Source organism: Watersipora subatra, chromosome 1 (genome assembly GCF_963576615.1).
Source record: "Watersipora subatra chromosome 1, tzWatSuba1.1, whole genome shotgun sequence".
Lineage (NCBI taxonomy): Eukaryota > Metazoa > Bryozoa > Gymnolaemata > Cheilostomatida > Watersiporidae > Watersipora > Watersipora subatra.
Window position 1 is genome coordinate 2,203,575 of NC_088708.1, and position 13,823 is coordinate 2,217,397.

The 13,823-nt window shown below is 37.0% G+C and overlaps 1 protein-coding gene across 2 annotated transcripts; it reads left to right on the forward strand.

Annotated features, from left to right (window-relative positions):
• The first annotated feature begins 1,750 nt into the window (after window positions 1–1,750).
• Window positions 1,751–3,140, forward strand: LOC137385770 (uncharacterized). Of its 2 annotated transcripts, none has more exons than XM_068072321.1 (4): window positions 1,751–1,879; window positions 2,142–2,353; window positions 2,475–2,648; window positions 2,868–3,140. In XM_068072321.1, the coding sequence occupies exons 2-4, from the start codon at window positions 2,183–2,185 to the stop codon at window positions 3,009–3,011; spliced, it is 489 nt and encodes a 162-aa protein (XP_067928422.1). In that variant the 5' UTR covers window positions 1,751–1,879; window positions 2,142–2,182; the 3' UTR covers window positions 3,012–3,140. The 2 variants fall into 2 exon arrangements, with proteins under 2 accessions (XP_067928422.1, XP_067928423.1); XM_068072322.1 differs by having other exon boundaries at window positions 2,145–2,353.
• The last annotated feature ends 10,683 nt before the right edge of the window (window positions 3,141–13,823 follow it).

Below are 13,823 nucleotides of genomic sequence, written 5' to 3' on the forward strand. Positions count from 1 at the left end.
CTTAATAGATAACCTCTAAGAATGGTTTATGTCTATGGTCACGTTTATAATTTCCCATTGCGTGAAGAAAGAATTTCTTGCTAGCACAATTTTAACCTGCACAGCGCATGTCTTCAGTATAATATTGACCAGCAGTGGGCTAGCAAATTGCTCATACAAGCAAAGCCAGGTTGTAATTGCCTTTTGTAAATATTACACTATTTTACTTAATTTTATTGCCTTCTATGATAAATAATTCTTTTGTCATTTTTTCTATGCCTCCTTGTCGCACACCTTGTACGCAGACCTTCGCTTCTGTGTACATGAACATTGCCCTTTGCATATACCAATGCTATACTACTTTATCAAGCATGGCATCTACCAATTCATCTATCAATGTGCGCGCAATGGCACCCCTAAAACTGCCATGCCCAAAATTCGTCATCAATCGTTCCTTCTCTTCTTATTTGATTGAACAAAAGTGATTGCATATTTAATCTTGGTAGAAATAATTGCTAAAAAATAATTCTGCGTTAGAATGCTGAGTCATTCACATTTGAGGCAACTACGTCCAAGCGGCATGATTTACGCATAAAAATTATTATCATACCAACTGTATTCGGTCGCACAATGGTTGTGACAGAATACAGTTGACAGAATCATTCTAAGCCATAATTGAATAAAAAGTTCGACCTGTAGGAATGGCAGCTTTTAAGCAATGTTCTCTCAAATTCTCAAATCTCTTTTCCTTCCAAGAATTGCAACTACCATTGAAATATAAGCAACAAAATATGTGTTAATCAACAAAAAATTGTTAACAGATGTTAAACATTTATTCAAACAAGGAATATACGAATGCATGATGAAGTATGGAATGTCACTCGCTACACTCTGTAATATAATTACAAGGGTCGAGTTGCTTCAAATTTCTCAGTGGCATTGCAATAGGCATCGGACGCTACAAAACGCCATGTTACAGCGAAGTTTCTCAATACTGAACTTCCTCTTAAATACTTGTCTAGTGCTTTTATGAGTTTCCTTCTACACGCAGACTACATGTAGACATGTCTCAACAGGTAAGTATAGACTTCTTGTTAGAGATAACCTCTATATTGAATCCAGCATAAATAAATGTTAAACAGTATTGTTTGAGCAAGATCAAGATAAAAATTAATGAAAAGATAAGCATTCTCATCACTGGAGAGGTGTGCTTCCAGGGTAAATGCAGCTGAAACTAGTTGTCATATTTTCTATGAAGAAATAGCACAAATACTGATGACTTCTTTTGAGTATCTCAGTTTCTTTCCGCACAGCATACAGCCCTAAACAGTCAAAAATATTATCACGAGTTCGACTAGCAGACATTTTAAAAGGAATTTGTCAAAGTTTTTGATAGGGTAACCAGCTGCTAGATCTATGCATTTTATCGCATGATGATGTAAGTTCTTTTTCTGTTTCCATTCAAAGTTGCGAGTAATCTGTACATCCTATGCCTTGCTAATAAGGGATAATCTACTTCCAGGAGATGTTAGCTAATAAGAGGAAATAGGTGATTCACTCTTCATTAATTTTTTGCCGTGTTTGCTCAAAAGTATGTTTTTAGATTTGCGTTCTCAAAGTGCTTCATGTTTATACACTGTTGGCTCTTATGCAAGCCGTGGCAATTTCTTTCTAGTATCACTCGCCAACCAATCAGGCGGCATTTTTAAAATCTGTCAGGAGCTATATATAAGAGGCAGGCTCGTAAATGTGCAGTCACAACTCACTCGTTCATTCTTACTGACTGTCAACCGTGAGCCTACGAAACTCTTGAGGCTGAGCCTACGAAACACTTGAGGCGGGGATCTCAGTTACCATCATATCATTATATTCACACGCAGGATTGCAAGATATTCTTCAGGTAAGTTCAGAGACTTCTAGAGCATGTTCATAGACCTCTAGAGCATGTTCATAGACCTCTAAAGCATGTTCATAGACCTCTAGAGCATGTTCATAGACCTCTAGAGCATGTTCATAGACCTAGAGCATGTTCAGCCAAGTATTTATTCACATGGCCTATTGATATTCTACAACCACCAATTCACTTTACTACTAACTTATGAACAGCTCAGACATCTATCGCACGCACGACAAATTTATTTACATGCTTCTTTTACATGTAGCAGAGTGAAGAAATTTACCGAGTGACACCATACAAAGAGACATGTCTGGAAAGTATATTTTCTCCGTCATGCTTCTTCTGATGGTCTCTCTCAGCGAGGCCCTTGAGGTCTTCATTAAGGTCAATGGAGAATTTGTGCCAGTGCCAGGAGACTATAGACTCATCAAGTCAACAGCTCCTCTTAAAAAATTGAGTCCCAGCCAACGACATAAGGTGAGTTTGTTACAATGGAGCAAGAGACAAACTACTTTCTGTGTTTGTCATGAAAACCATAAGCAAAATTAGACTAATGTAACATTCACTCATTTGATCTGATTACGTATTACCATTATAGAGGTCAGCAGCGAATCCTCTGCGTCCCGTCGTCATAGATGGAGTTTCTCATCAAGTACCCCTATCAAAAATATTTGAAATGTTCATATCTTTGGAAACGACAGAAGCACGAAGGGCAGCTTTCTCACCAAACAAGACGGATTCTTTTGGAGAGTGTAGAATATTTGAAACCATTGTAAGTAGCCAATTGCGTTGACACTCTTTAAGCTTGCCTGTCTGTTATACTTCCTTTCTTGTTGAGATCTTGTAATATCAACCTGCCACGAGTCTAGTCAAAACAATGTGTCTTGTTATGTGTCTCAAGAAGTAGTCTAGTTGCATATGCAAGGAACTCAACTAAGCATGTTCTGTATTTGATAAATAATATTTCTACACGTGCTCTATTTTATTGCAGTCATGGCCTGGTAACTGCTACGCCATCTCATCAGACTCTCAGTTTTCAGTATGTGACTCGGCCTCTAGAGGTCTCGCTGAAATCAAGATGCAAGGCTGCGTCGAACGTGACTCTAGCAGCAATCTAGATGCCTTCTTTGGGTAAACCGGGCATCCCTCGATCTCTCCAACTACAGATATAGATCTAACTTATTTTGTTTTTTAATGTATCTTTGTATGTATCTATGTATAGAGATTGTATATTTTTTATATAAATCTGTCCAAAAATTTGTCATACCATGTCTTGTGAGTTTATGACTTCGTGTTTCATTTCGGCATCTTGCCAAGATGGCTTCTTGCCAAATATGATATTGATACTAGCCACATATCTCTGAAATAATTTGATTAGTGAAAGGTAAGCAATGAGAGCTACCGGAAATATTAAGATTTCATGTTCTTATTTAAGCTAGAGGATTTGAGAAGCAAGAGCAAATATCGTCAGGGCCAAAGCTATGGTATTCAAAAAATTCTTATTGATTACCAAAGAAATGACGATGAAATAGTGAGTAATAACATCCTCATTGTCATCAGTTTCATAGTACATTAGCAGATTATATTCAATTTTGATTTCCTACAACAACAGACTTGTATAATACCATAGCCAACAGAATATCTTCTAAGATCTAGATGTGTAAAGGAGAGGATAACTTCTAGTTAAACTGAATGTACATGTAATTAATTGGGATTAACAGTGATGGCAGAAATAGTAGCTAATTATAGCTGGCAAGCACTGGATCAGTGGTTTGATATTGTCAGTTCATAGTCAGATTATTAAAAAGTCTTCAAGCGTGTGGTGAGAAGGCGCTGCTAACAATGCCAAAAGACTGAAAGAATCAAAACGTATGCAGCTCATAGCAGAGGAAGGAAACGGAGTTAAAAGGGAATTCCATAGTAAAAGAAAGGATGCTATTAATGTCACTTGCCAAGAAATATCAGTAATGATATGAAGCCAGGCCATTTCATATCAGCTAACAAGCTATGCTGGCTTACTGCTAATTTGACAGGTATAACTGTTATAGAAAGTGCAATGTCAACAAATGTGTCACTTAATGCGTTCGCTTTGGATCATATGTCCTCAAGTGCTAGTGACATTCTTTTTTCATTGAGGTGCAGCTAGAGCTATCATGCAAAAACAAATACTGCAGTATGTGTATTCATTGAGAAATAGATTAGAGTGTGCATATATTATATGAGAAATAGAGTGTGCATATATTATATGAGAAATAGATTAGATTGTGCATATGTTATATGAGAAATAGAGTGTGCATATATTATATGAGAAATAGATTAGAGTGTGCATATATTATATGAGAAATAGAGTGTGCATATATTATATGAGAAATAGATTAGAGTGTGCATATATTATATGAGAAAAAGGTTTTATAGCATATGTAGATACTAAAATAGAAAAAATAGACAACAAACCGTTTAGTAAACTAAATATTATGAAAGGCTTCGGCGTAGCTGTTCTCAGTGCATTCTACTAGGAGATGCAAAGTTAAAGGTCAGATATACATACATGTAGTAGTTGTATAACTCAATAGTAGCTACAAAAGGTGTATATAATCTACTTGATTAATGGTCTAATTAGCTATAAGGGTGTAAGAAAGAATGATATGGTTGTATCACCTGCTGAACAGTTAAGAGTGTTGCACCTCTTTACAGAGTTACAGCTACATCCATCGTGGGCCTATTCCAGTCTGTTTCTATTGCTCGGTAGCTTATGAGTTGCTATACCAGCAGGTTTGCAGCCAGAGAAAGGGCGATTGACTAGGTAGTTGGCAAAATCTTAGCTTTGATATTTTTACAGCTATCAGTCAGCACAAGTTATTTTACTTGTGTTATTTTTGCTTACCAAAACTAAAGTAATGACTGATTTATTTATACAACTGTTATTATGATTTAAATGTATCCTTGGTAGCAGTATATGAAACTAGTAAATGCTGAACACTTTTTCTTCGGGTAGGCGTTGATCTTTGCTATAATGAGAGTTTGTCCATCTGTCTGTCTGTTTGAAGCAATGGCTGGAAGTTAAAAAAAGATTACATTGTGGCGGGATTCAAACTCGCAATTCTATAACTTTTATTTTGCTTCAGAGCTGATTTAATCCTTTAATCCTACCTGCTGAAGTTCAGTGTTTTTCAATGGAATACCTTTGGCTAATGAACATTTTTCCAAAAACCAAGATGAATAAAACAAAATAATACAAATCTTATCATTAATTTTATATTTTACCAAGTACTTTTAACTGCTTATATTCGCCAACGTGAGGGCCAGCGCATCAACTAGCTGCACTGATGTTACGCACTTGGCTTCATCATTTACACGAATGTTCAAATGCTTTTTATGTTATTGTAACCTCCATTGTTTTCACTTATGTCTTTTCCTCGGTTACTTTTGATGAAACAAAATACAAACAATACTGCGGTGAAAGAAGTTAGGTTATCAGCAACATATAATAAAAGAGTAATTCCGTATCACTAAATCAACTTGTTTAGGTGTCTTTTAACTTGTTGCTGAGCTTCCCAGCATTCCATGTGTAACACAACTCATCGTTGTCTTGTCTTCATAAAGGTTGTAACATCCTTTTTGTAAGCCACTATTTGCCAGTTGTGACGTCACTGACCAAGAACTGTGTAGGTGGAGTCAAATATTTAATTAAACTAAAAAAATTTCTAATTAATTTTTCATCTCCTAAAATTTATTTTGTGATCAATTAGAGTGGCAACAAGGCAACAAGAGATCACTTCTGTTTTCATGAATTTTCTCAGCTAGACTATAGATATTTGTCATCTAGAGTTTGTCACGATACCACAAAGGTGCTACATGCCTGCTTCAGCAGCAGGTGTGAAGCACCTTTGTGGCTAAGTTGAAGACTAAATATTGAAACAATGTCAAACTTCTTTTAGATTTATTGCTTGTATGTTCACTTATTGCATGCATCATGTAGGTGAAACAAATCACTTTCTGTTTTATATTTGCAAACTAGCATTCATTAGTGAATAAATAACATATAACTTACATCATGACAGTATTTATTTTGAAGTTTGTTTTTCTGTTCATCTGTCAGTCTGTTTATCTGTCAGTCTGTTTGTCTGTCAGTCTGTGTGTCTGTCAGTCTGTGTGTCTGTTAGTCTGTGTGTCTGTCAGTCTGTGTGTCTGTCAGTCTGTGTGTCTGTCAGTCTGTGTGTCTGTCTGTGTATCAGTCTGTGTATCTGTTTGACTGTTTGTTTTAGTGTGGCCAAGGCTTTTTGTAACCAACCTCTAGCCTCATTTTAGACATTCAAGGCCTTAGGCTGACACGTTTCTTCCGCTCAGCCCAAATATCAGAAAGAACATAGTTGAATGGGACCGTCTCTCCGAGCTCATATTGGTCGCAGAACAAAAAGCTGCTATTATCCACACAGTAGTTGCCATACTCAAAATTAAAACAAGGTACTCCGATTGTGTTAAAAAACAGGTCAGCAACTTCATCCGCCTTCTCGCTTGAAGCCATCGAAAACAAATTTGCATTCACCTAAAGACCTGTCTACCCTATTTCTCTTTTTCACACTGGTTACACGGAGCATGAAGAAGAGAAGACAAATCAGAAATATGTCTGTGACACATCGTAAAGGTATAATTCATTAGTGTTGTTTAGTTACCGTATATATTATTCAGATTTAGTTTATATGAACTAAGTTCTGTTCTATTTTGATTAATATATACTTTTACAGTCAGTATTTAGGCATATGCACTATCACTATTATCACGCTCATTACATCTGTGTGATATTCTGTATGATAATGACAATGAGTCCAATTGAACAAATTTGTGTTAGAGAATGAGACACAATGTTTAAAATGCGCAAAAATATATTCAATGTGGGTAAAGAGGACTTTAAGTGATGCTTATATATTTTAAAAATTAAATGTCACCACAGTCAACTTTCCTAATTTTATGTACTTGGATGAGTCCATTTCAAGGAAGTGCAACACACCAAGTGCATCCCATCTATCAGAGACATAAAAAGCATTTTTGGCAGAAGAATCCATTTACAATAATATAATAAAAAAGCTTTGAATAATTCCGAAATAATTTAGTAATAAAGGGCAATTATCATTTTTTGTGTAGCAATCAGCGACCTCAAATAGCTGTGGCACGAAACTTTTTGCTCAACGCTATAATGTTCATGTTTATGGTATATAAATATTCATTTTTGATTTGTAATCTGGAACCAACGCTAGAGATGATGACTATTTCAAGGCATCACAAGTTTTGGGTGCTATAAGATTTTATAGCCCCTAAGAACTCAAATTACTACAAGACCAGATAGAGCATGTGGTCAAAATAAACCAGACAGAACATGTGGTCAAAAATGAGCTGACCAAACAGAGCATGTGGTCAAAATTAACCAGACAGAACGTGTGGTCAAAAGTGAGCTGACCAAACAGATCATGTGGTCAAAATAAACCAGACAGAACATGTGGTCAAAAGTGAACTGACCAAACCGAGCATGTGGTCAAAATAACCAGACAGAACATGTGGTCCAAACTAAGCTGACCAAACAGATCATGTGGTCAAAAGTGAGATGACCAGTCAGAGCACGTGATCACAACTGAACTGACCAGACAGAGCATGTGGTTTCAACTAAACTCACCAGAGTAGGCATGAGATCACAGCTAAACTCGCTAGAGTAGGCATGTGATGACAACTAAACTCACCAGACAGAGTATGTGGTCACAACTGAACTCACCAGACTGAGCATGTAGTCACAACTGAACTGACCAGACTCAGTATATTGCTAAATGCTTACCTAACCTTGACCTCACCTTCCAAAAAATATAATTATAAGTTTGAAGATTGGTGACTATGAGAAGCCAAATAGCTTTATTTATAATTTTGCTACCCCTAGTACTTTTTGGAAGGTTTTAGGGCTCACCTAAATCATTAAAGCTTGTGGCCTTATTTTCTGCTCCACAGCGTACAGTTCCTTATTTCCTGTGCCACACCGTACAGTTTCTTATTCCCTTTGTCACACCGTACAGTTTCTTATTTCCTGTAGCACACCGTACAGTTTCTTATTTTCTGTGCCACACCGTACAGTTTCTTATTTCCTGTGTCACACCGTACAGTTCCTTATTTTCTGTGTCACACCGTACAGTTCCTTATTTCTTGTGTCACACCGTACAGTTCCTTATTTCCTGTGTCACACCGTACCAGTTTCTTATTTCCTGTGCCACACCATACAGTTCCTTAATTTCTGTGCCACACCGTACAGTTCCTTATTTCTTGTGTCACACCGTACAGTTCCTTATTTGTTGTGCTACATCATACAGCTCCTTATTTCCTTATTTCCTGTGCCACACAGTACAGTTTCTTATTTCCTGTGTCACACCGTACAGTTCCTCATTTCCTGTGTCACACCGTACAGTTCCTCATTTCCTGTGTCACACTGTATAGTTCCTTATTTCCTGTGTCACACCGTACAGTTCCTTATTTCTTGTGCCACACCGTACATTTCCTTATTTCCTGTGTCACACCGTACAGTTCCTTATTTTCTGTGTCACACCATACAGTTCCTTATTTTCTGTGCCACACCGTACAGTTCCTTATTTCCTGTACCACATCGTACAGTTCCTTATTTCCTGTACCACACCGTACAGTTCCTTATTTCCTGTGCCACACAGTACAGTTCCTTATTTCCTGTACCAAACCGTACAGTTTCTTATTTCCTGTGTCACACCGTACAGTTCCTCATTTCCTGTGCCACACCATACAGTTCATATTAGCATCAGAATATAGCCCAGTTTGTTGCCTTCCGGCGCGAAGGTAGGCCTGACGGTACTCTGCTTCACCCATCTCACCTCTCGGCGCTGCCGGCACAGCGCTAAGCTGACCAACTGTTCTTGCTGCCTGTGAATCCTCTGAAGCTGAGTACATCTTTCAAGCAGTGAGCTCCACTCTCTGGCCTCAACTGCAGAAACAAATGAGGTAGCATGTGGGAACAACTTTATCAGATAGCCTAGTGAAGAATACTCAGAGACCAATTAGAACCGGATATACGGATGGAACCAAGAGAACCAGAGCAGAGTTCCTTGCAACATTCAACTGACAGATGAAGGCATTTCCTTGGAGCCTAAGAATCCCCTATCTAGCATACCAACATATGTGAATCATGAAAGACAAGAAGCTGTACAGCTGACTTATTGTACTAAAGTAATGAACATGACGCGTTAGCAACTAGCAACAAGTTGAAATGAAGTAGGGAGTTGCCTGCTTATGGATGAACAGGAAAGCACTTCTTAACATCATCAGCTATATAGCCTAGCAGTCAGTTACATATTACAGTCATTCCGTTATCATCACTTATTACTTATCACAACTTTGATTTATTGCTTTTTGAAGTATGGCATAGCCTCACAAAGATAAATAGCAGCTACAGAATATGGAAAACATGTCACAGCAATATTCGTCAGTTGCTATTATTGGTTTTAAGTTACAGAAAGATAAGTTAGTATATTATCAGCAGATGTATATAAATGGGCCATTGTGAGATGAAGGGGTACACAACTCCATTGAAACTCACAGCGAATTGTCAATGAGTCTGTACAAAAGCATATGTCTTCATTACACTGACTCAAATAGTGTATAAGAACATTTTGCTGGAGTATTTCACTTTCTCTTTAGAAAGGTGCATCTGCCAGTCAGCATCTTTTCCTTTTTACTGTTCAAACTGTCAGTAGAACCATTACGGATGAATAGACTTCTAAAAAGCCCGTCACTATCAACACAACTTGTCTGTCACTATCAACACAACTTGTCTGTCACTATCAACACAACTTGTCTGTCATTATCAACACTATTCATCTGTCACTATCAACACAATTTGTCTATCACTATCAACACAACTTGTCTGTCACTATGAACACAATTTGCCGGTGACTATCAACACAACTTGTCTGTCACTATCAACACAACTTGTCTGTCACTATCAACACAACTTGTCTGTCACTATCAACACAAATTGTCTGTCACTATCAACACAGCTTGCCTGTCACTATAAACACAACTTGTCTGTCACTATCAACACAACTTGTCTGTCACTATCAACACAACTTGTATGTCACTACCAACACAAATTGTTTGTCGCTATCAACACAACTTGCCTGTCACTATAAACACAACTTGTCTGTCAGTATCAACACAATTGGTCTGTCACTATCAACACAACTTGCCTGTCACTATCAACACAACTTGTCTGTCACTATAAACACAACTTGTCTGCCAATATCAACACAACTTGTCTGTCACTATCAACACAACTTGTATGCCACTATCAACACAACTTGTCTGTCACTATAAAGACAACTTGTCTGTCACCATCAACACAAATTGTCTGTCACTATCAACACAATTTGCCTGTCACTATAAACACAACTTGTCTGACACTATCAACACAACTTGTATGTCACTATCAACACAATCTATCACTATTAGCTCTTCTATGAGTAAATTATGTTAATAGAATGAAAAGAAATTTCTGTTTTGTAGCAAGAAGATAATCACACTTTCTCCTGTCGACTGGTATGTAAAAGAGAATCACAGGTATTTCCTATTTGCTACCACAGCCAAAGGTTTATAAATAGTCATCTTTCAATACCTACTAATAAAAGGCTATAAACAGAAGTTGCATACAAACTAATTTATTAGGTTTTTGGGTTTCAAGAGGTATTTGTGGGTAGAGTAGACATTCTTGAAAAAGAGTTACTTAATAAAGTTGTTTTTTAGACTTTAAAAAGTCACTAAAGCAATACAATACAGTAAAGTATAATAGAATAATAAATGAATTTCTGATTGTCATGTCAACAACAATAATAATCACAGTAATAAAAATAGGATATGATAACTGGCTCCATAGCTGCAATGAACACAAGTTAATCTTATGGAAAAGAGTGAGCCAAGCTTCAGAATTTTTAGAGTTGTCTACAAATGATTTGCTGTGCTATTGAGGTACATACTAAGGATTGCTGTGCTATGGAGGTACATACTAAGGACTGCTGTGCTATTGAGGTACATACTAAGGATTGCTGTGCTATGGAGGTACATACTAAGGATTGCTGTGCTATGGAGGTACATACTAAGGACTGCTGTGCTATTGAGGTACATACTAAGGATTGCTGTGCTATTGAGGTACATACTAAGGATTGCTGTGCTATTGAGGTACATACTAAGGATTGCTGTGCTATTGAGGTACATACTAAGGATTGCTGTGCTATTGAGGTACATACTAAGGATTGCTGTGCTATGGAGGTACATACTAAGGATTGCTGTGCTATTGAGGTACATACTAAGGATTGCTGTGCTATTGAGGTACATACTAAGGATTGCTGTGCTATTGAGGTACATACTAAGGATTGCTGTGCTATTGAGGTACATACTAAGGATTGAACACATCAGTTTAGAGCCGAACAACTAGCGGTTACAGCGACACATTTTTCTGCAGACACAGATTAGAGCAGTTACCTGTCTGCTAGTAACCATCCTTGATAACAGGGGTCAACCCCTGGTCGTCTATACGCTGCTCACGCATGAGGAGTACTTGTCTGTTGTGGTCACCGGTTACCACGAGATAGACCCTATTGTCTATAGTAAGGTAATAACTTGAGGCATTTAAGTCCCAGCAACGTGCATGTATATCCCATCAGGCATTCCTGATGTAAATGGTCACTGCAAATGGTCATAATGACGAGGTATGAAAAGCGAGGAGCTATGGATGCAGGTTCCCACGGAGTTGAGTTCCTTGCACCAGTACAGGAATAGACACGCAGCAGCAGCGACTAGAGAAAAGAGTACACAAGAAGGAAATACCTGTGGCTAAGCACTCAGAGAAGCTTTGTTTTTAGATTATTCACCAGCTTGCGCTCTTACTACTTGGAAATACAGTCCAACCAACAAAACAGTGGTTATAAAATGAGAAGCTACCACAAACTTTGTTTTTAGTTGGTCACTATAGTTGGATGTTTTAATACTGTATCAGCTGCCTGTAGAGAAGACGAAATGAAACGGCTATTTTAAAAACTGTTTGATATGAGCAAGGGTTTATAGAAGATAAAGAATAATAAGGTAGACCAGTTGGACAGGGGGTAAACATGATAAGCTTGACTGTAGATGACAACATCAACGTTTAATATATATTAACGACTTATGCTCTAACCTAAAATTCTTAATGCCTATATTGTATGCTGATGATACTAGCTTATTTTACAAATCAAAAAACTTAAATGATGACATTAACCTTATAAACACTGATTTGATAGAACTTACAAAACGGTGTCAACAAAACAAATCAACTATTAACATTAAGACAAATTACATTATTTTAAAGAGCTATCAAAACAATTTTAAATTAAATGAAAAGTCTCTTTTTTTAAATGGTGATACAATTAAGAAAACAGACAGGGTTAAATTTTTTGGAATAACTATTGACAACAATTTAAACTGGAAATTACATATAGAAAGCTTATTAAAACAATTACGTCCACTCAGTGGCCTATTGTACCGATTATCTTTTCATTTACCACAAAATATTCTATTTTTGCTTTATAACTCTTTGATCAATTCAAAAATTTTATATTGTATTGAAGCCTGGGGGAATGCTCCATTAATTTATTTTGAAAAATTATTTATCAAAGAAGAGCAGTTCGCATTATTAACAAGAAACCTTTTTATTTCTTGACTGGGGATCTATTTAAAAAATGCAACATTTTGAATGTCAGTCAGCTGTCTAAATTTCGAATTTTGCTTAAAGCTCATACCTTTTCCTCATCATATTCTCATCTCTCACAACACTATTTCACTCAAAATTCTAAACTCAACTTACCTCTACCTAAGTCATCTTCCGCTGCTGGTCACAAAAGAACAATTTATCAAGAAGCCGTTTTATGGAACACTCTATTTCTATTCACAGTATACAAAACTCGTTAGGTTTTAAAAGGAGCTTAAGGGCATGGCTATTGAGATAATTTTTTTAACTACAATTTTTAATTAATTTTTGCCTGTAATCTGCCACCTAGGTCCACGCTAAATACTAACTTTTGCTATCGCGCACATGGTCTCATCATCACCTTTCTCTGGATGCTCGTTGTCTAATTTTTATTTTTTGTATATATTCATATATTATTGATGAAATAAAACAAACAAAGATGACAAGCCTCGCAGGTGACAAATTTACAGCTCTTAACTTGTACCATATTTTTAACATTTGATTTTACTGGAGACATTCAGAGATATAAAATACTCAGCAGTAATTTAAAATACCGGATTATAGAACGCATCCAATAAATGACAAAAGAGAATTCCAAAGACTTTCACTACTCCCCTAGTTCGCAGTCAATCAAGTCCTTCCTTGACTGCTAACTAACTAAACAATGAAGGAGCATAAATCTTGCCATTATTCTCTTCCTACCTCTTCTCATCAGCATGTTCGGTTTTATTACTGTTATGGACAAGCTGCACTGAGCACCACCATCTATACATATACTAAATAGTTGTATATGCTTGTGTGAAAAGGAGTGGAGAAAAGTGGGGCAAGCGGCGAATAAAAGAGGATAAGATTGCGTATGAAGCTCTCCAGCTACTCTTCCATATTCTCCTAAGCAGCCATGAACAAATGTTCTCTAACGATCGAAAGAACTGCGCTGCATACTGTAGCTCTCAGCATCAGCAGCTATTTCTTGCAACCTAACAAGCAAACAGTAGGGCAAGGAAGGATTGTAAGCAATCAAATTAAAGAAGCGATTGCGTCAGGACAGACATTTCAGGGCATGATAGAGTTACAGGCTACAAGCTCAGCAAGACCAGGCCTGAGCGCCTGTCATTGTTCTCCTACTGACACGTAGATTATAAAAGAGCTGTAGATATGCTACACCACGAAGAT